Source organism: Eleutherodactylus coqui, chromosome 1 (genome assembly GCF_035609145.1).
Source record: "Eleutherodactylus coqui strain aEleCoq1 chromosome 1, aEleCoq1.hap1, whole genome shotgun sequence".
Taxonomy (NCBI): domain Eukaryota; kingdom Metazoa; phylum Chordata; class Amphibia; order Anura; family Eleutherodactylidae; genus Eleutherodactylus; species Eleutherodactylus coqui.
The window spans coordinates 356,018,654-356,039,111 of record NC_089837.1 but is presented as its reverse complement, the minus strand read 5'-3'; the positions used below and the strand labels follow the sequence as shown (position 1 = coordinate 356,039,111).

General features: G+C 46.9%; 1 protein-coding gene across 1 annotated transcript in view; it reads left to right on the top strand.

Moving 5' to 3' along the window:
* Window positions 1-10,804: 10,804 nt before the first annotated feature.
* LOC136577397 (F-box only protein 36-like) overlaps window positions 10,805-20,458 on the top strand; it is a 33,128-nt gene continuing 23,474 nt past the window's right edge. Inside the window, exon 1 of the mRNA XM_066577302.1 lies at window positions 10,805-10,900. Coding sequence (XP_066433399.1) covers window positions 10,805-10,900 — 96 coding nt within the window. The remainder of the gene's footprint in view (window positions 10,901-20,458) is intronic.

Genomic DNA, 20,458 nt, shown 5'->3' with positions numbered 1-20,458 from the left:
TTTAGCACTTGTGTGAGTGCAACAGCCTCTTCAGTGTTTACATCTGAGTACAAGCCTGTTCGTACTCACAACAATATATTATTTATAGTGGCCTTTCTACGTAGCGACTTGTCTCATCGAAGTGAAAGGTACAAACCTGTAGTACTCAACACGACCATTATGAATAATGTGGCATTTTGGTGCTGAATATCTTCTTTTACGTGGACAACAGCGATATTGCTGTGAGAGAATCGCAGCGATAACGCATCAGTGTTCTGTGGGATATCACTGCGTTTTCCCGTGGCAATATCCCGATTTTGTGTCACTATGACTTTGTGTTGCGCTACTTTGTAGTGCTCTTTTGCCGGAATTCATTTTGGGGGGGTCTTGAAATACAAGCCCTATCCCAAAAATAAGCCCTAGTTGTATTAAAAAAAAAAAAAAAAACACCTAAGAGGCGCTGTTCGCCGCATGCCTTCTTAGGTCCCCTGCAGATTTACTTAGAGTTTTCCCTCAGCGCTTCCTGGTCAGGAGTTTGAAAAACCCTGCCTCCAGGAAGCGCTGCTTCTAATTGGTTCTCGAGCGCGACGGGTCAGCCAATCAGAGACAGAGCTCGATGAACCAAACACAGCTATTCAATGAACTACAAGCTAATCAAACTACAAGCAAGTCTGCAGAGGACCTGAGGAGACATGCGGCGGAACCAAACAGTGCCTCTTAGGTGATGATTGCAATGTAACAGGCTACAAAACATTGTTATTGTCAAGGAACCCATTAGAAAGCATGGGCTTCACATATATGCGATATGTAGCACTATAACATCGCCAGAAAATCGCTCGATTTTGTCGCCCATGTGAAACTAGCCTTAATCTCTATATTCACCTAAATAAGCTAAAAACCATAAGTATACTGTCAGGTGGGATGAACTGTCAATTCCTTCATTCTAACTATGTGACAAGAGCCTCTAGTAGTCATCAGTAAGGGTACGTTCACATGGCGGAATTCAGAACAGCACATTTTGCCTCAAAATCTGTGTTTTGTTGCTATGAATCTGCAGGTGGAATTGGCCCTGTCACTGGGCAAAATCTGTGTGCAGAATTTCATGAGGAAAAGCAGCGGATTTTAATGCTGTTTTTGAGGTGCGGAGAATTCACTGTGTGAACCTCCCCTGAGGGCTCATTCACACAGGCGTATTGTCACCAGGTATTGCGCATGCATTTTGAAGGGGGCAGCATTGCAATACACAGCCCCACTCTGCACAGAGCGGGGAATTTGAAAAAAGAAAACACTGCACACGTCCGTGACGTCAGATTCCCAACCATGTACAATGCCAACCGCAGCCCGTACGCCATCTCTGCTGGCAGAGCATATGAGCTGCAAGGTGTACAATGCTGAGGGAGACCCACAGCATTGTACGCTAAATCCGTTTTCACATGGGCAACACGATATCGCCGTGAGAAAATTGCAGTGATATTGCATCTGTGTTCTGTGCAATTTTGCGCGCCGATATCGTGATTGTGTATTGCTAAAAAGTCACACGATTTTGTAGGGCTCTTTTGCCGGGATTTTCGGGAGGGGGGGGGGCGCTTGAAATATAAATAAGCCCTAACCCAAAATTACAGTATACCCTGCAGCAAAAAGGATATAACTTTATCTTTAGTCTGTGGGTCAGTACGATAACGACAATACCATATTTATATAATTTGTTTTATTGCTGTACTACTTATAAAAAGTAGGATATGTTTGGAAAAAAAATATTTTCTATTGCCATCTTCTGCCAACCATAACTGTATTTTTCCGTCAAAATAGCCCTTGTTTTTGTGGGATGTCCTGTAGTTTCTGTTGGTACCAGTGCAGTGTTCATACGACTTACATGCATTACTTTGATAGATCAGACTTTTATGGATACGGCAGTACCAAATATGTTTGTTCTTCTACTTTGACTTTTCTTATTAATATGGGAAAAGATTTTTTTTTTCCACTTTTTACATTTTTTGGAACTTGCAATCATTCGATGCAATACCGTAGTATTGTATTATACCACATTCTGACAGGCAATGCATAGACATGCCTTGATTAGGGAGTTGGAGGTAAATGTGAATGGACCGCACTTAGGTGTTAAAGTTGAGGTGCTTGTGGAGAGCTGCTGGGCCCACTTCAGGTCTAGAATGTAACCTCAGCAGGGATTACATTCTATACTTTTTATTTTTGCTTGAAGTGAAGTTTTATTACCAAGACACTTATATGTTAACTGCCATAGGTGGTGCAACATTAATTTTGATGTTTTACAGAGTTGAGTCTGCTGCTGGTATGGAAAGATGCCAGCTTATTCCCTACTTGAGAGCTATATGCGCCTCTTTCCTTACATTGCACATGTTAATAAAACTTCACATCAAGCAAAAAAAGGTGTGCTCTGATTATGTTCTACACTTGATAGGTCATGGCAGTCCCTGGGACCTGCAGAAGGACCTAGGCTGCCACAGCAGCAACCTCATTGAGAGGAAGACATTCAGAAACCCTTAACACCAGTCAGAGCATTTAAATCCCACCATCAGAATTTACAGCAGCATGGTTAATAGCTGCCACAAAGGCAAATAGGATCATGGGGGGCATGAGAAGAGGTCTAGGGGCACATGACAAGAACAATATTCTTCCTCTTTACAAGTCACTGGTCAGACCACACATGGAATATTGTGTGTAGGTTTGGGCACTGGTACTCAAGAAGGATATATCAGAGCTTGAGAAAGTACGAGGGTGGGCTATTAAAGTAATAAATGGAATGGGTGGACTACAATACCCAGCGAGGTCATCAAAATTGGGGTTATTTAGTTTAGAAAAAAGACGGCTGAGGGGCGACCTAATAACTATGTATGGATATATTATGGGACAAAACAGACATCTCTCCCATCATCTGTTTATACCCAGGACTGAGACTGTAACAAGGGGGCATCCTCTACATCTAGAGGAAAGAAAGTTTTTGCACATAGAAGGGGGTTCTTTACTGTAAGAGTAGTGAGACTATGGAACTCTCTGCCTGAGGACGTCGTGATGGGCAACTCACTAATAGAGTACAAGAGGGACCTGGACACTTTTCTTGAGTCTAACAATATTACATGTTATAGTCACTGATTACTTCAAAAGCGTTGTTGATATAGGGATTTATTCTGACTACCAGATTTTGAGTCAAAAATACATTTTTTCCCTATAATTAGGAAAATTAGCTTCTACCTCATTGGATTTTTTTTGCCTTCCTCTGGATCAACATTGCAAGATAATCGGCTGAACTGGATGGACATATGTCTTTTTTCAGCTTTACGTACTATGTTACTTCCACACTAAAGTTTTTCTTTGTACATCGGTTGCAACCAACTTTATTGTGCTCCACACAGCACAGCAAAAAGTACTTCTCTCAATACAGCGCAATACCGAAACAAATCCTACACCTCTCTGGCTACTAACATATTCAGCTATCTTAGATGACTAACTACCACTTTCACCCTCAAAACCTCACACGGGTTTGTCACCACCCTCCCGGTGTCTGGCTCCCTGAGGCTGGCATTGCTTCTTCTTCCCAGATTGGAGCTAACATCAAGAGGCTCACTCTACTGATCAAGATTAGGCCTCCTAGTGGCCCCTTCAGTAGCTGCACTGCTACAGTATATAGAGGTGCTATGCAAACAATCTCTGATTACCCACATTAGGGCTCATATATATCCGGATGTGAGAAACATTAAGGTTGGATGATATGATATGCTAATCTGGAGCACACCTTCTCATCATTGGGTTTAAGATAGATCTCTACTACAAGCAGTATGTCCTGAATTTTTGAGAACTTTTATTTAATGTAGATTCCAGCTTTGAAATATATGGGGCTATTTTTGCTTCTTATAATCTACCGCGTTCCCCGAAAATAAGACCTACCCTGATTTTCAGGGTGGGGGGAGGGGCTTGAAATATAAGCTCCACCCCAAAAATAAGCTCCAGCTTGGCTACATGGAAAAAAAAGCAATACTCACCTAGCATGTGCTGTCTAGGTTCCCGCCCACTGATCATGCAGTCCTCAGCGTCGACAGAGCATCGTTTGCTGGTAACAGGGTTTGTAATCCCCACCTGTAGAAAGTGATTGCTCTGATTGGTTCTTGAGTGCCGCAGCTCAGCCTATCAGAGCATCGCATTGAATGGCTGTGATTGGTTCATTGAGCACTGGCTCTGATTGGCTCAACTGCGGCACCCAGGAACCAATAAGAGCAATCGCATGCTGGAGGCAGCGTTTTCAAACCCTGTTACCAGCAAACAATGCTCTGTCGGTGCAGAGGACTGCACAGAACCCTGCCGAAGCGCGGGAGACCAGTGGGAGGGACCCGGAAGTTGCCTGCTAGGTGAGTATAAGAAACCCCCTGAAAATAAGATCCTGTGCCTCTTTTGGGGCAAAAATGTATTAATTCTATATGGATGAGTCTTTCCAGAAATTTGAGTAATGTGTTGTACATGATGGCTGTCAGTGGCCCATTAAAAGAAGGGCTTCTGTTTTGTCCCAGTTAATTGTGTAGCCTGACAGAGAACCCATTTCTTCGAATTCCTAGAACAGGGACCCCAGGAAGTCTTTGGGATTAGAGACCATCAGAAGAATGTTGCTACTCATTTCTGAAGAACCTGACCCCATACCTCAAAAACCAGTAGCTGTGTGTAAGAACAGCAAGCGATGTAAAGATTGCTTAAATAAAATTGAAGAAAGGAGACAACCCTTCCCAGTGTCTCTAGTGGTGAGTGGTGTTTCTACCATTAACTGTCAGTGTAGCTGTAACATCTGAGTGTGACATGACTCCGAAAGAAAGTGACAAAATTCCAGTGTACAAGAGCGGCAGATAGGTAAGACCAGACACTGTGTGGAATGGTGACTCTGCATCTAGACTGAGCAGTAGGTCTTGTGGGTGAGAGGTGTTTGTGCTATGTGACTATGGCTATTACGGCTGCTCTAATATTCTTTAATACTTGATGCCCTTCTGTAAATTCTAGTTGAGTATGAGGAATTAGTTGCAGTCTGCTTGCTAAGATTTTACTACTTGTAATCTTGAGTCATAAGAATAATTGGCCGGTATGATTAAAGGCCCATTTACACCAGCCGATGATCGCTAAACATCGCTAATTGGCGATCATTTTAGTGATAATCGATGTGTCTAAATGTGCGCCTATCGTGTGCTTTTCAGGCACTGTTGGCTGATTGTTAAATTCAGTCTAACCTAAAAATCGTAGTTCACTCTTATCAGCAGTGCTCCACGGGGAGTGCTGATACCATTGTTTCCCGTGGAGAACAAAGGATCTGAGCACAGATAATAGCCCTCAGGCGTCATTTGCATACTTAATTGTTACTTAAGTAGCTGACTAGCTACTTAAGAGTTTATGCAAAATGATCACTCAAAGCTGTCACTCAAACTGTCCTTTGAGCAATCTTTGAGAGATCATCGCTGCGTCTAAACCAGCCTTAAGGGAGTTTGTGATTTTAGCCTGTCTTGGGAATTATTTGTATTCTAGACTCTGTAAAGTGTTTTGGGAAAATGGACTTCTGGAATGCCAGGTTTTACAGGGTGGTCAAGTCAGGAATTATTACAAATACTTATTGTGCTCCTACAATGCCAAGAAATGTAGTCACAGAAATTTACTCCTCACTCCCTGGTTTGGCAGACCGTAAATTACCTGTATTCAGACACTCCACTCCATCACTGGTCAAAGACAATAGACCAACATAGTGCAGTAGAGCCGAATCAAGACCATTAACCCTTCATTTAATAGATGCACAAAGATAAGTGGTATACAAGCATCAAAAAGAAATAGAAGCTGGAAACCCAAGTGGCAAACAAAGAAATCACACCCTACTAAAGTTTCACCATTATGGCTTGTTTCTTGGTAGATCAGGGTAGAAATTATGTATGGGGAAGTAATGATAGTACCCAGCTGTAAAGCCAATTGGGCTGAGGGTGTTATTAGCAAATGAATTTGAGATAGCTAATCATACTTCGTCTGCTGTAATATCGGAGTCTAAAAAGTGGATAGCTGCTCAGCCATCCAATCAGGCAAGGCTAATCCAAAAAGATTAATTTCAGTTGACTCTGTGGGAGTAGCTCTGTATAGATTTTCATAATGGTTGAACAAAAAATCTGCTATGCTTCGTGAATTAAATAGAATAGGCCAGTGTCAGAGCATTTTTAAAGAGGACCAGTCATGTTATAACTTGCTTTACAGTTTTTAAAATTTCTAGGTCCAAATTTGCAGAGTAATGGGAAGTTGCTCCATAGACAAGTACACAGGATGGTTGTGTGACGACACAGTGGGACTAATGGATGAAGATTAGGGTTACAAATAGAGATGAGCGAACGTACTCGTCCGAGCTTGATATTCGTTCGAGTATTAGCGTGTTCGAGATGCTCGTTACTAGAGGCGAGTACCACGCGATGTTCGAGTTACTTTTACTTTCATCTCTGAGACGTTAGCGCGCTTTTCTGGCCAATAGAAAGACAGGGAAGGCATTACAACTTCCCCCTGCGACGTTCAAGCCCTATACCATCCCCCTGCAGTGAGTGGCTGGCGAGATCAGGTGTCACCCGAGTATATAAATCGCCCCTCCCGCGGCTCGCCACAGATGCATTCTGACAGAGATCAGGGAAAGTGCTGCTGATGCCGGAGCTGCTATAGGGAGAGCATTGGGAGTGATTTTAGGCTTCAAGAACCCCAACGGTCCTTCTTAGGGCCACATCTGACCGTGTGCAGTACTGTTGAGGCTGCTTTTTGCAGTGTTGCACTTTTTTTTTTTTTTTGTATATCGGCCGTGCAGAGCATTGCGTCCTCAGTCTGCAGTCATTGTACAGAGTATAGGGCCAGTACTGGTGAGGCAGGGAAAGAGATATTCAGGCTATATAGGCAGTGGGCTTTTTCCAAAAAATTGGGGAAAAATACTATATTTGGGCTGCCTGTGACCGTCTTCAGTTTACTGCGTGTCTGCTGGGGGTAGTAGTCCTAATTAATACGCAGCTAAGCGTTACAGCAGGCTTGCGCAAAATTGTTTCCTGGATCTGCTGTCTCTGTTACATCAGCGCCGTCATCCCACCAGAGGGAAACAGTATACATAATATTATACGCTGCCTACAGTATCTATCTGCTGGAGGTAGTAGTCCTAATTAATACGCAGCTAAGCGTTACAGCAGGCTGGCGCAAAATTGTTTCCTGGATCTGCTGTCTCTGTTACATCAGCCCCGTCATCCCGCCAGAGGGAAACAGTATACATAATATTATACGCTGCCTACAGTATCTATCTGCTGGGGGTAGTAGTCCTAATTAATACGCAGCTAAGCGTTACAGCAGGCTGGCGCAAAATTGTTTCCTGGATCTGCTGTCTCTGTTACATCAGCGCCGTCATCCCGCCAGAGGGAAACAGTATACATAATATTATACGCTGCCTACAGTATCTATCTGCTGGGGGTAGTAGTCCTAATTAATACGCAGCTAAGCGTTACAGCAGGCTTGCGCAAAATTGTTTCCTGGGTCTCCTGTCTCTGTTACATCAGCGCCGTCATCCCGCCAGAGGGAAACAGTATACATAATATTATACACTGCCTACAGTATCTATCTGCTGGGGGTAGTAGTCCTAATTAATACTCAGCTAAGCGTTACAGCAGGCTGGCGCAAAATTGTTTCCTGGATCTGCTGTCTCTGTTACATCAGCGCCGTCATCCTGCCAGAGGGAAACAGTATACATAATATTATACGCTGCCTACAGTATCTATCTGCTGGGGGTAGTAGTCCTAATTAATACGCAGCTAAGCGTTACAGCAGGCTGGCGCAAAATTGTTTACTGGATCTGCTGTCTCTGTTACATCAGTGCCGTCATCCCGCCAGAGGGAAACAGTATACATAATATTATACGCTGCCTACAGTATCTATCTGCTGGGGGTAGTAGTCCTAATTAATACGCAGCTAAGCGTTACAGCAGGCTGGCGCAAAATTGTTTCCTGGATCTGCTGTCTCTGTTATATCAGCGCCGTCATCCCGCCAGAGGGAAACAGTATACATAATATTATACGCTGCCTACAGTATCTATCTGCTGGGGGTAGTAGTCCTAATTAATACGCAGCTAAGCGTTACAGCAGGCTTGCGCAAAATTGTTTCCTGGGTCTGCTGTCCCTGTTACATCACTGCCGTCATCCCGCCAGAGGGAAACAGTATACATAATATTATACGCTGCCTACAGTATCTATCTGCTGGGGGTAGTAGTCCTAATTAATACGCAGCTAAGCGTTACAGCAGGCTTGCGCAAAATTGTTTCCTGGATCTGCTGTCTCTGTTACATCAGCGCCGTCATCCCACCAGAGGGAAACAGTATACATAATATTATACGCTGCCTGCAGTATCTATCTGCTGGGAGTAGTAGTCCTAATTAATACGCAGCTAAGCGTTACAGCAGGCTGGCGCAAAATTGTTTCCTGGATCTGCAACCAGGAGGACTCTCCCAGGGAACATCTTGAAAGCACACATCACAGTGATACCAAAGGAAGGGAAAGATCTAACACTCTGTCATAGCTACCGCCCGATATTGTTTTTAAACGTAGACTGAATTCAATGAATGGCCGAGCACTGCCTGTGATTGGCCGAGCGCTGTGACCAATCACAGGCAGCACTCAGCTGTCATTCATTGAATGGCTGAGCGTTCAGCCAATCAGATACAGCCCTTTCAGCAGGTGGGGATTTTAAATCCCCACCTGCTGAAAGAGCTTCAGAGCAGTGCAGGGAGACAAGTGGCTAGATGCGCCTGAGCCCTGGCAGTGGAGGAGAGGTGAGTATATTTTTTTTTATTTTTTTACACATGCTAGGGATGATTTTCAGGGAAGGGCTTATATTTAAAGACCTTCCCCGAAAATTACTGCAGGGGTTGCCTACAGCCCATTGTCTTCAATGGAGCCACCGGCAGCAGCGGCAGCCTCATTGAAAGCAATGGCAGAACATCGCAATCCTCTGCCACCACTGTAACATCTGTAGCAGGGGATTCTTTACGGGGAGTCCCTTTGTCACTGAACACTGTGACATACCTATGGTGCACGCATGTCCTATCTTTTGCAGGTGCGCGCGTTTGCACGCCTGTGAAGCACGAACATGTGAATACATCATAGGAAACCAATGGTTCTAATAGATGCACATTTTGTGCACGCATAAACACGCTCATGTGAACATGGCCTAACCTTGTTAGCACACTTACTGCATGACAAAAGTATATATGATGAGGTAATGGCAAGTAATTTTTGCAGAACAATAAATGTATGGAATAAAACTTTGGTTTCCACTGAAAACTGTGAGCTTATACCAAAAAGCATCCCATTCCATAGACTTTCACTGCCTCTATTCGTCACGTGTAACGCACGGGAAATATGTGTTCGGAATACGCAGTGACAATACATCCATGTGAATGAGTGTACTGGTGCATGTTGTCTCCACCAGAAATATGGGTGGAGACATGGGTTGGGAGTCCTGGGTTAGAGGGTATGCCTAGGTGATGGCCAGAGCTGGGGATTGGCTGACGCACACAGACCTGCCCACATACACCGCCCATTCCCCTTGCCCAGGTCACACATCTCCCAGCTGGGCTCTCACAGAATGGAAAGAAAAAAATAACCCCAGCGCTCACTGGGGAAAAATATTCCTCAGCTGGACTCTCAGCGTCCATGTCCCCCAGCCAACACAGCAGCATAAGCAGGCGGCCCTGCTGTAACTGTTCACTGGAGTCACTGCTGCTGTGTGCGTAGACATTGATAGGGGAGGACGGAGTATGCAGCCGCTGGTGAGAGCCACAAGGGAGGATGGAGTATGCAGCCTCAGCTCCTGCATCTCCCCCTGTGACATGGTCCTGCCAGCTCACACATGTCCCCTCTCTTCCAGCCGGCGGGGAGAAGCTGCGGTAAACAGAGGAGAGGAGAATAACAGCGAGGCCTGCAATGGGAACAGTAGTGGAGCAGAGGTGTGAGCGCGGCACCGGAGCAGGGAGGAGGATGACAGCGTGCCCGGCCCAGGGGGAACGAGAGAGGAAAAGAGGTATGAGGGTGGCGCCAGGGGGAAGCAAGCGCAGATGGAAGTCCGCTGGGGACATGTGTGAACTGCCAGGGGCATGTCACTAGGATGCGGGAGCTGAGGGGGGCATTAACAGGGCATTAACAAGGCGTAACCTGTCACTCTACAGGTCTCCGCCCATATTTCTGGTGGAGACAAGATGCACCAGTACCATGAATGAGCCCTAAGAGCATTCGTATAAGCACTGTGGGCCCTTTAAAAATCCGGTTGGCGGGGATCCTAAGAGTTAGACCCCACCTATCAGAGACTGATGGCCTGTCCTGAGCCAGAATTATATACTGTACCATCCTCTCCTGTAATATCTCCTGTAAACAGCATATGGTACAGTTCCTTTCACACAGATCTATGTTTACATTTATGTGCAAGAATGTCTCTATGCAATGTGTTATTCTTTGTGACTAAGGATAATGACCCATTTACAATAAATAGAAAAGCTGCTACATTGTAAGGATTAAGCTGCCTGCAGATTTTCATTCAAAGGTTTGATCTACACTACAGCACCGTCTCCTTGCCAGAAACTGAGCAGGTTACTCTGTCAACAAAAGCTGGTTTGCTTAGTGAATAAAAGATTAGCACTTCCATTCAGCAAGTGAAGGAAAGAATATGATGCTCTGAAATCAAGATAGATCTGCCAGACCACGCAAAGAGGAGGGAGTTTTGTACAGGTCACAGAAGAAGTTTGAAAGCCACCAGAAATTAGCAGCCCATATTTACTATGGCATCCCTTCTACAAGAAATATTGTTTGAAATCCAGTGTCAAGCCCCTGCCCCAAGCAAAGATTTTCACCATCTTGTCATCACAAAGAACGAGGTAAGTGTGATTTGTATGTACATATTTTGTAAGTATGCTAGTGAATTGATTCTCAGTTTTTCTATCAAATTGCTGACCCATCAAAAAGGTAAGTCACCAAGTCCAGTCTATGGAGGACCAGCTGCTTTGACCAGTTGCCGGTAGTTAGAATGAAGTTATAGCAGTGCTATGAAAGCGCTATGACACTTCATATCAGATCTGCTAGCCTTTTTCACAGTAGTCACATATAGTAAAGAATTTTTAAAAATACACACAGAAAACTAAAGGAACCAGCTGCTATTGAACAAATGAGTAAGAAATGGGAATGTTTGCAAATTACTGATATTTTTATTAGAGGTCATGCCCTAATGTCTTACATTGTTAAGGGCAGCTCCCTTGTCAAGCAAAGCATTCTACAAGAACCATATATCAAAAATAACCTCACCGCTCCACGCAGGGATATCTCAGAGGAGTCTGCTCAATCCAAAAGTCTCTCCCTTCTCCCACACATCATAGAAATGCTTCAATGAAAAATGTTTGGTACGGTGTTAGCCATCTGAGCAAAATGGGATTGTTCCCAGCAAGAGAAACCAAGTTATCTTGTAGATATGATACCTTTTAATAGCTAACAAAAATACATGATATTATTGCGAGCTTTCAAACCTCTCAGGATTCTTTGTCAGGCATAATGAAATGGGTCCGAAGAGGCACGAATATTATACACACATACTTATGACAAGGCACAGACATGGATGTGATTAATTTGCAGAAATGCTTCAGAAATGTGTCTTGCAGGGTAGTTGGCATCTGCCTCCCCTTGCTCCCAGGTATTCACCAGAGATCAATGATGCATAATCATACAAAACACAAATTCATAGAAGGACGTCAACATTATGTAAGAGAATGTGTTGAATCAGTTCCAGATGTCTTTAATGGTCATACAGGAGAAGTTAAAAAGAACATTATTACAATGCTGCCACACACACCATGTCAACAAGGAGCGCAACCCATGGTTTCTCCAACTGGCTTCTACCAAGGCATAGTGGCATGTGATTCAGTCAGTCTTAACCTCCCTACAGATTAGGATAACCTGTGTTCATTCTGCAGGAGAAGGACCTTATAGTTTTGGAGAAACAGAACTTGTTGTACTTTAAATGACTGTAGCTCCAGTTCTGTCGGGGCTACAAACATGTTTTTTGTGTCTTTTAAAGCCCTTCCAGAACTGGAACTGTAGGCATCTGAGGTGAGGCTGGGAATACTGAATTTACACCTGGCATTTTAGCCAGTGTGTGCAGAGGAGAGAGGGAGGGGGTGAGGGAGATGGAAGAGCAGTATAGAAGATCTGTGATTCTCTTGTATATTACCCTGCCCTAGGAAAGGGGGTGACATGAATTTTTGTTTACCACCCTCCATCAATCAGAGAGCATATTTGCTCTCTGATTGTCACATATAGCGTTTTTCCCTGAAAAACAGTGAAATGATGATGACTTGCTCATCTAATTATTTCTCTACACTGTTTAACCATGCAGATGCTGCAGTTATTGCTGACAATGGCATAAAAAATTATTTAAAAATAAAAAACTACACATAATCTGTATTCTAAATTTTTTAATTATTTATCCAGTACAGTAAATTTCATAAAAATCAAAACACAAAAAAAGTCAAATTACCATTTTCATCTTGCTTCCCCCAAAAAAGGAATAAAAAATAATAATAAAAAATTCATATCGAGTTCCAAATATATTTACATGAAACATGAATTAAAACTCTACAATGAAAAAAACATTTTCAGGAGGCTTTTTTCACTTTTAATGTGACTGTTATACACATTACTACAAACATTCAAAACATCAAATAAATATATTTAGGCCCCCTGTCAACGGGTGATGCGAAGTCCAGCGGCAGAGCCGCCGCCAATTCTGCGAATTGCCCGCCGTGGACAGGCACCCTTACATCTTGATATCATGATTAAAAACAGAATCTCTGACAAATTTAAAACACAATTTGCTACATAAAATCAACAAATCAACAGCACACTGGGATTTAAAATTCACGGTCACATGATCAAATTCAACCAATTCAAAAATTTGCACTATTCCCATTCACACAAACTATATAATCACATGGTAACATTCATCCAATCAAATTCAACAACTCTGTTTTGTTTGTAAACCACTTAATACCATTTATACTCCAAAAAAGAATACTAGAAAGGGATTCCGCATGTGGGAGCCCGCAGCCGAGTCCGGTCCAGCGTCTGCACGTACCTGTCACTTTTCTTCCTTATATGTACTGCTGATGGCTGCGGTGAGCCGTTGTTGGACATGTGCAGTACAGATTTTTTTTCTTAAATGTTTGTTTTTCCTGCGCTGTCGTAATGTCAATTGCAGATGGGCCACAGCTTCCACTGACCATAATGGAAGCCGGCCTCGCACAATCCATGCAACAATAGAACATGCTGCAATTTTTTTTCTGCAAATGTTCTATTTTTGCTAATGGATGTAGAATGCCACAGATCGTGCGTGCGGGTGATGATCACAGATTCCACAATCTAAATCCACTCATGTGCAGCTGGCTTTAATGGCATTTCCAACACTGGTCTTAGTATAATTTTTACCAACCCTACGATGCACTTAGTAAATGAAGAGGCGCAGACTCCTTCATGTATTAGGCATATTCTGGCATCTCTCTGTGCCTTCACAGATATGTACACCAGGTCTAGTCATGACCTCTCCTGACAATCCGCGGCCACTGATTTATAAAAGTGCAGCACAAAAAGCTAAAAAGTCTCACATTTTTGCAAACATGCCCACTTACACTAAAATTTGTGACTTTTTTTTACCTCAGAAACTGGCATAAAATGCTTGATAAATACTCCCCATTGTTTTTAAATTGTGAATCCAATTTCTACAGATCGTTTTCACAGCCAGTGGCTTTTAACCAACACTATACCACAGAACTGTAAACCCCTAGGATTCTTTCCATGTCTCTCAGCAGTATGTGCTGAGACACTAGGGTCCATTATACCTTTCATTATATTATTGCTATGCTTTGCCACCCGTGTCTTTAATTTTCTGCATGTCTTCCCTACATATTTTAACTTGCAGGGGCATAGCACCTCCAAACTAGACTGGGAACACTCTCAATCCTTTACCCGCTCACTTATCTACTAAATAACCAATACTTACAACTTCTTGTTTCTGCCAATTGTGGGGTAGGCCACAGCTTTTATTTATTAACGAATATCAAAACTTTATTGAAAAACTTTATTGAAAAACTTTATTGAAAAAACTGTCCATGCTGTCCGTATGCTAAAACTTTAAAGTCCGTAAACAGTCCACCGAGGACGTTTGTAAGCCCCGTTCCTTCGGCTTGCAAACCCTCCTCTACTTCCTCACAGCATGGACAAAAAATCCGGGCCAAAACAGCTGTGACAACTTCCAACGATAGTCCTTCATAACCGTCCCACCTCTCCCCTATCCCTCCAGGGCGGGTGGGCGGGTGTCTCTTCTCCAGTCTTCTCCCGTCTCTTCTTGTCTCACGACTGAGCTCCTTCCGCTCCCCCCCACCCTTTCTCTTCCTGTCTAAACTCCACCCCCCTTTTGCTCGCTCTACTTAACCCCTGCTGTACCTGTTCCCAGTCCTGTGCCGCCTCCTTAGTTAGCTCGCGGCATTCAAGACTGGGAACACTCTCAATCCTTTACCCGCTCACTTATCTACTAAATAACCAATACTTACAACTTCTTGTTTCTGCCAATTGTGGGGTAGGCCACAGCTTTTATTTATTAACGAATATCAAAACTTTATTGAAAAACTTTATTGAAAAACTTTATTGAAAAAACTGTCCATGCTGTCCGTATGCTAAAACTTTAAAGTCCGTAAACAGTCCACCGAGGACGTTTGTAAGCCCCGTTCCTTCGGCTTGCAAACCCTCCTCTACTTCCTCACAGCATGGACAAAAAATCCGGGCCACACGGGATGTGCCGCGTTACTACGGCTCATTCCGTCCCCACCCCACCAACCCGAGCTAAAGCTTTCTCAACCCCATCCTGCAAGCCGGATAGGAACGTATCCAACCCTACATCATTGAGGTGAACACCGTCCCTCCTCAATGCCCCCTTTTCCTTCTCTTCCAGCTCCCAATGGCGCACCGCCACCCCTCCGATAGAGTGAACGAACTGCGACATCCGCATGTTAATCAGCCTCCTGGCTCTATCCACCGCTTCCAGGCTCCTCGCTCCATTCCAGAGCCTCCTCGCGACAATGTCCGACCACACAATGATGCATTCGTTAAAACATTCCCGAAAACGCAGTAAGTCCTGCTTCATGATGACCAACAGGTCTCGTGTCTTTGCTTTCCCGAGATCATTCCCCCCGGCGTGAACCACCAACACCACTTTCCGGGGGGTACTTCTGGCTATGTCCACCACCAGCTTCCACATGTCGGGCCATCTTAGCCCCCGGACTCCGTGCCAGGTTACGGATGTTCCGGGTAGGCCTAGCTCCGATCCCAACGGGCGTACTGCTGCCCTCCTTTGTGCCCAGTGAATATAGGAATGCCCGACTATGTGTACCTTCCACGGTTCTGCTGCTGCAAATAAAAACAAGAAAAACAAAACAAGGGCAACCAACTTGAAGGACACTGCCTCACATTTAAAGAAAAACGAGGGGCCTTTTGACCCTAACTTAAATCTCCCACCGCCAGATCGGGTCGCACATAAGACTTATATGCCTGGGACTTCCATCTCCCAAGCCGTTTTAACCCGTCTTCGTTCATTCCACCCGCATCTGCCGACGTGGCCGCACCGATTCTGAAGGAGTGGGTTCCGAATTCCTTCGGATCGAGGCCCACAGACCTCAAAGCCGATTTTAACCCCGCCGTTACCTGAAACCTGGTGAGGGGGAGGCCGGATGCGTGAACCAAAAACTGCTCCCCCGCCGGCCTTGTTGCCATGTAACTGGCTACCGTATCTACTGGGCACCAAACTGCGCCTAGCCGCGAGATCGGCACCCACTCACCTCTACCGAAAACGTCGGTTTTTGATTTTTTAATCCTGACCCGTAGCCCGTCGTCTACCGGTACCACATCGTCAAACATAAGACCTCCCGGCATAAACTTGCTCTTCGGAACTAACTCGCCGATCCTGAGCGCCGCAAAAAATGCCAGCAAGAACGCCGTCCTAAACAGTAAAACCTCGTACCCGTTGCAACACGTGACCTCCAAAGTGTCCAATAACTTGCACAACAACTGGTAAGTAATCGGGCGGCGGGCATCAGAGCCGGCCTTTTCTTTCTTCCACCCGCGCACTATCTGGCGAAAAACGAACTCTTTTGTAACGTCTCTGAACCCGTGCAACTTTAGCAAAAAAGCGACGCCCGCAAGATGCTTTTTCGCCGCATCCACCGACGCCCGTCCCGCCCGTAGGGACGCTAACATATCCAGGGTAGCTGACCGGGCCCTCTCGCCCCCAGCTACCCTGCCATCCGTACAACACAACCATTTTTTCCACACCGCATTATAGTTTTTCCAGGTTCCCACTGCCACGGATGACTCGACAAGCTTCAGCAGCTCTGTTCTGCCAGATCCCACAAGAAAAGCGGGCAGCGTACTCCCAACGCATCCGCCTGAGGGTGCCGCTCTCTGAACCGCTCCATCTGCGAACGAGAGAGCGCGTCAGCTGCCACATTTTTATATCCCGGCACATGCTTTGACCGTAAATATATATTACGCTGTAAACATCTCAAGACCACATGTCTCACGAGTGCCAACACCGGTGGGGAAGATGAAGACTGCCGATTAATAATGTGCACCACCGCAGCATTATCAGACCAAAAACACACTTTGTGATCTTGTAACTCCTCACCCCATAGTTCCACAGCCACCACCAACGGGAAAAACTCCAATAAAGTAATGTTTTGATTCCACCGCTTAGTTATCCAGGATACTGGCCATGGTTCCCTGCACCAGTGGTTCCGGAAAATAACCCCAAATCCGGTAGACCCTGCAGCGTCCGCGGACAGGCTAAGACCTGTACCCGACCACTCTTCCTTAGGGCACACCACCTGCCCATTGAACGCTTCCAAGAAGATTTTCCATGTGTGTAAATCCCCTCGAATCCCGGGCGTGACTCTAATAAAATGATGCGGCTCCTTTACACCCACCGTCGCTAGCGACAGCCTCCGTGAAAAAACGCGACCCATGGGTATCACTTTGCACGCAAAGTTCAATAAACCCAAGAGGACCTGTATTTGGCGCAGCGTAACTTTTTTACACCATACGACATCGTTAACCGTCTGCCGGAGGCGGGCAATTTTTTCAATCGGTAATCTAAAAACCATTTCCTCGGTGTCGATCTCGATTCCTAGGAAAGTTAACCTTGTCACCGGGCCCATGGTCTTTTCCTCAGACAATGGGACCCCCGCCTCCTGCATCAATGACCGAAATGTGCGTAACAAAAACTCGCAGGTGCCCGATGCCTCCGTACCGATAAACAGAAAATCGTCAAGGTAGTGCGTCACCGATGTGATGCCCGTTTCGAACCTGAGCATCCATTCCAGGAATGAACTGAAAAGCTCGAAGTAATAGCACGAAATCGAGCAGCCCATCGGCAGACACATATCATAAAAGAACTGGTTATCTACCTTGCAACCCAACAAGTGGAAACACTCAGGGTGAATTGGAAGTAGCCGAAAAGCCGACTCAATGTCGGCTTTCGCTAACTGTGCCCGCTTACCTGCTGCTCTGACCAAAGCGACCGCCTGATCAAATGACGCATAAACCACCGATGCTTGTTCCTTTGTAATGCCATCATTTACCGACTCCCCTTTTGGGAAGGATAGATGATGGATCAATCGGAACTTGCCCGCCTCTTTCTTAGGGACTAGCCCCAACGGTGAGACCCGCAAGTTCGCGAACGGTGGTTCGTCGAAGGGGCCCGCCATGCGGCCCGCCGACACCTCTTTGTTGACCTTTTCTCTTACCAATACTATATTATCCAGGGCCGACTTTAAATTTGCGCACAAGGTGGAAGCAGGTTGAAATGAAAAGGGGATTAAAAAACCGTCGGTAAAACCTTGCCTAAGGATTCTTGCTTCCTCCCTCCTGTGGTATCTGTCGAGCCACTGGAAGAGGTACTTGCTTTTCACCGGGGTTCGGTGCTCCACTGGCACCGCCCCCGGCGACTGGCTGTCTCTGTTTTCTGAAGCAGCGCACCGCGGAGTGTTGTCCTCCGCAGACCGAACATTCGTGCCTAAACTTGCACGTCGCGAAAAACCGACAGTGGCCCTCATTATAGAGCCAGCATGACCCGTTTTGCCGCGGAGAGGCCGCAGGGGGCTGTTGCCCGCCCCCCGCGGCCCCCCCTTGAAAGGTAGGTTTCTGCGGGCGTTGGGCTAAAATGAGTTGCAACCATACATCGGTCGCTTTTGTCGCCCAACTCACGGCCGTACCCGACACGCGCCGACGAAAGTCCTCGTCATAGCGCCACCACGCGGTGCCTCCGTGCAACTTATATGCACTGAAAATGGTGTTAAGATAGACCAACATATCGGGACCTTTCTTAGGGTACTGTTGGCATGTAACGTACGCCAAAATCGTAAACGCTTGAACCCAATTACAGAAAGTCTTAGCGACCTTCGATTTTTTATCCACACGATCCGACACCCTCTCTTTATCCACCGTCACATGGTCCGGAGACAACAGAGACCATATATCCACATAGACACCTTTCCGGATCTTATCGAGTAGATCATCCGACACACCGACCCCCAAGGGGGCAACCCCGCAGAACAACGAGTCTGCGTATCTCAACCCTTCCATCGGGTCCACTTCACCTCCGGCTGTTAAGCCACCCTCCTGCCCCACGGGTGGGCCCGCGCCCCCCGGGGATCCACAGGACACCGATAAAACCTCTTTTTTATCCATTTTACTCAAAACCGATTTTAATACTAACACCAAATCGTTTTTCTCCGCCACCTTGGCGGGATCCATTACATTTTTCCAAGCATTTAAACAGTCTGACTCACCGGCACGACCGTCCTCCGGCATCGCCAAGGGCGAGGTCCCTGCCGTCCTTCTCCCAGGGCTCCTGCCTCTGCTGCTCGATGGCTGCCGCGAACTCACATGCGGAGCGTCGTTTGTCGCATATCCTCCCGCTATCATAAGGTGGCCCCGCTCTGGCCGTCCCGGGGGTGTATCCCGCCTCCTGTGGCGTATGTTGTGCCTGCTTGTTGAAGGTGTTGGCGGAGGTTCCGCATGGCGGTAAGTATCCTGGTGGTGCCGTACACCTGGACTCCTGGATCCGTCGCCCAGAGACTCTCCGCTCGGCCTCCTTATGCTCTCGCTTGCTTGCGCTCCTACTCTCGCAAGCTCACTCTCACGCCTTTGCTGATACCTTGCCCTCCTAGCTCTCTCGCGTTGTCTACGCTTGGCACCCAAACCTTGCCTGTTGCCGCTTGCGCGACTGGCGTAGCCCTGTGAGGAATCCCCCCCACCTGACGATGTTGCCACCACGAAACGTGGGTTGACATAACAAAGTCTCTGTGAGCTAGGGGCCGCTATCGCTTGCTGCTGTGGAAGGTGATATCTGTGAGCCGCGCGACCGCTATGCTCACGGGTCTGGGTGCTGACTACGTACCCGGTGCCAGCGGGCGGGATGTAAGTTACATACCGGCTATGTCGTTGCTCATGGATAGGGTGACCCGCATAAGACCCGGCCGATGGACCCTCCGGGACAAGGGAAACAAATGGGATCCCCGCTTCTCCTATAATCTCCCCACTTTCCCTAACTCCCTGAGCGCTCCCTGCCCTGGTGGCTGCACTGCCGGTAGAGCTGGTGGCCGGGCTGTATCCCCTATCCCTCCCCCCCCCAGGGTTATACCTCCCGGGTAATGGGTTTAAGTGCCTGGCCACCTGGCCCTCTGAGGACGCTCCTCCCCCCCTCCTCCCCGGTACCTGGCGCTGCTGCCTTGCTCTGCCGCCATCTTGCCTGCCTTCCCGCCATGCGTCTGCACGTGGCACGTGCCTCCTTGGCTGCTCCATGCTGCCGGTGTCTCCTGCTGCCGTGCGCCCGACTGCGCGCTGGCTCCTGGACCCGGAGCCCCTGCTTGATGCTGCCGGTGCCCCTCTGCTGTTTTGCGGACTGCCGCCCGGCTGTTCCCGCTGCTCCTCCGCGGTCGCTCCAACCGCCGCGCGATTCGAATTTCGCGCCTCCGCCCTCGTGGCGCGTCCCGCGCCCTGCAACATCTCCCCGCTGCGGCCGCTCCTGCGGCCGACCCTCTTGGCGGCGGGGCTCGGACTGAGCCTCGCAGGGGGGTTCCGTCTTCTCCTCGGGCGGCCTCGCCCGGCATCCCCCAGCTGTTCCGCTCCCTCGGCAGCCGCCGGTAAAGCTGCTGCCGGCCCGACTGGCCTTCCGGACTCCGACCCCGATCTGCAGCTTGCGATGATCTCCTCCAGCCATTCCGCGCCGTCCGTCTGGATCGCCTCCCGAATCTGGGCTCGCAGCTCCTCCATCCTCCGATCTTGGGACTTCTGGATCGCCGGACGCGGTTGCCTTCTCTTCTTCCACGCCGCTTGCAGGT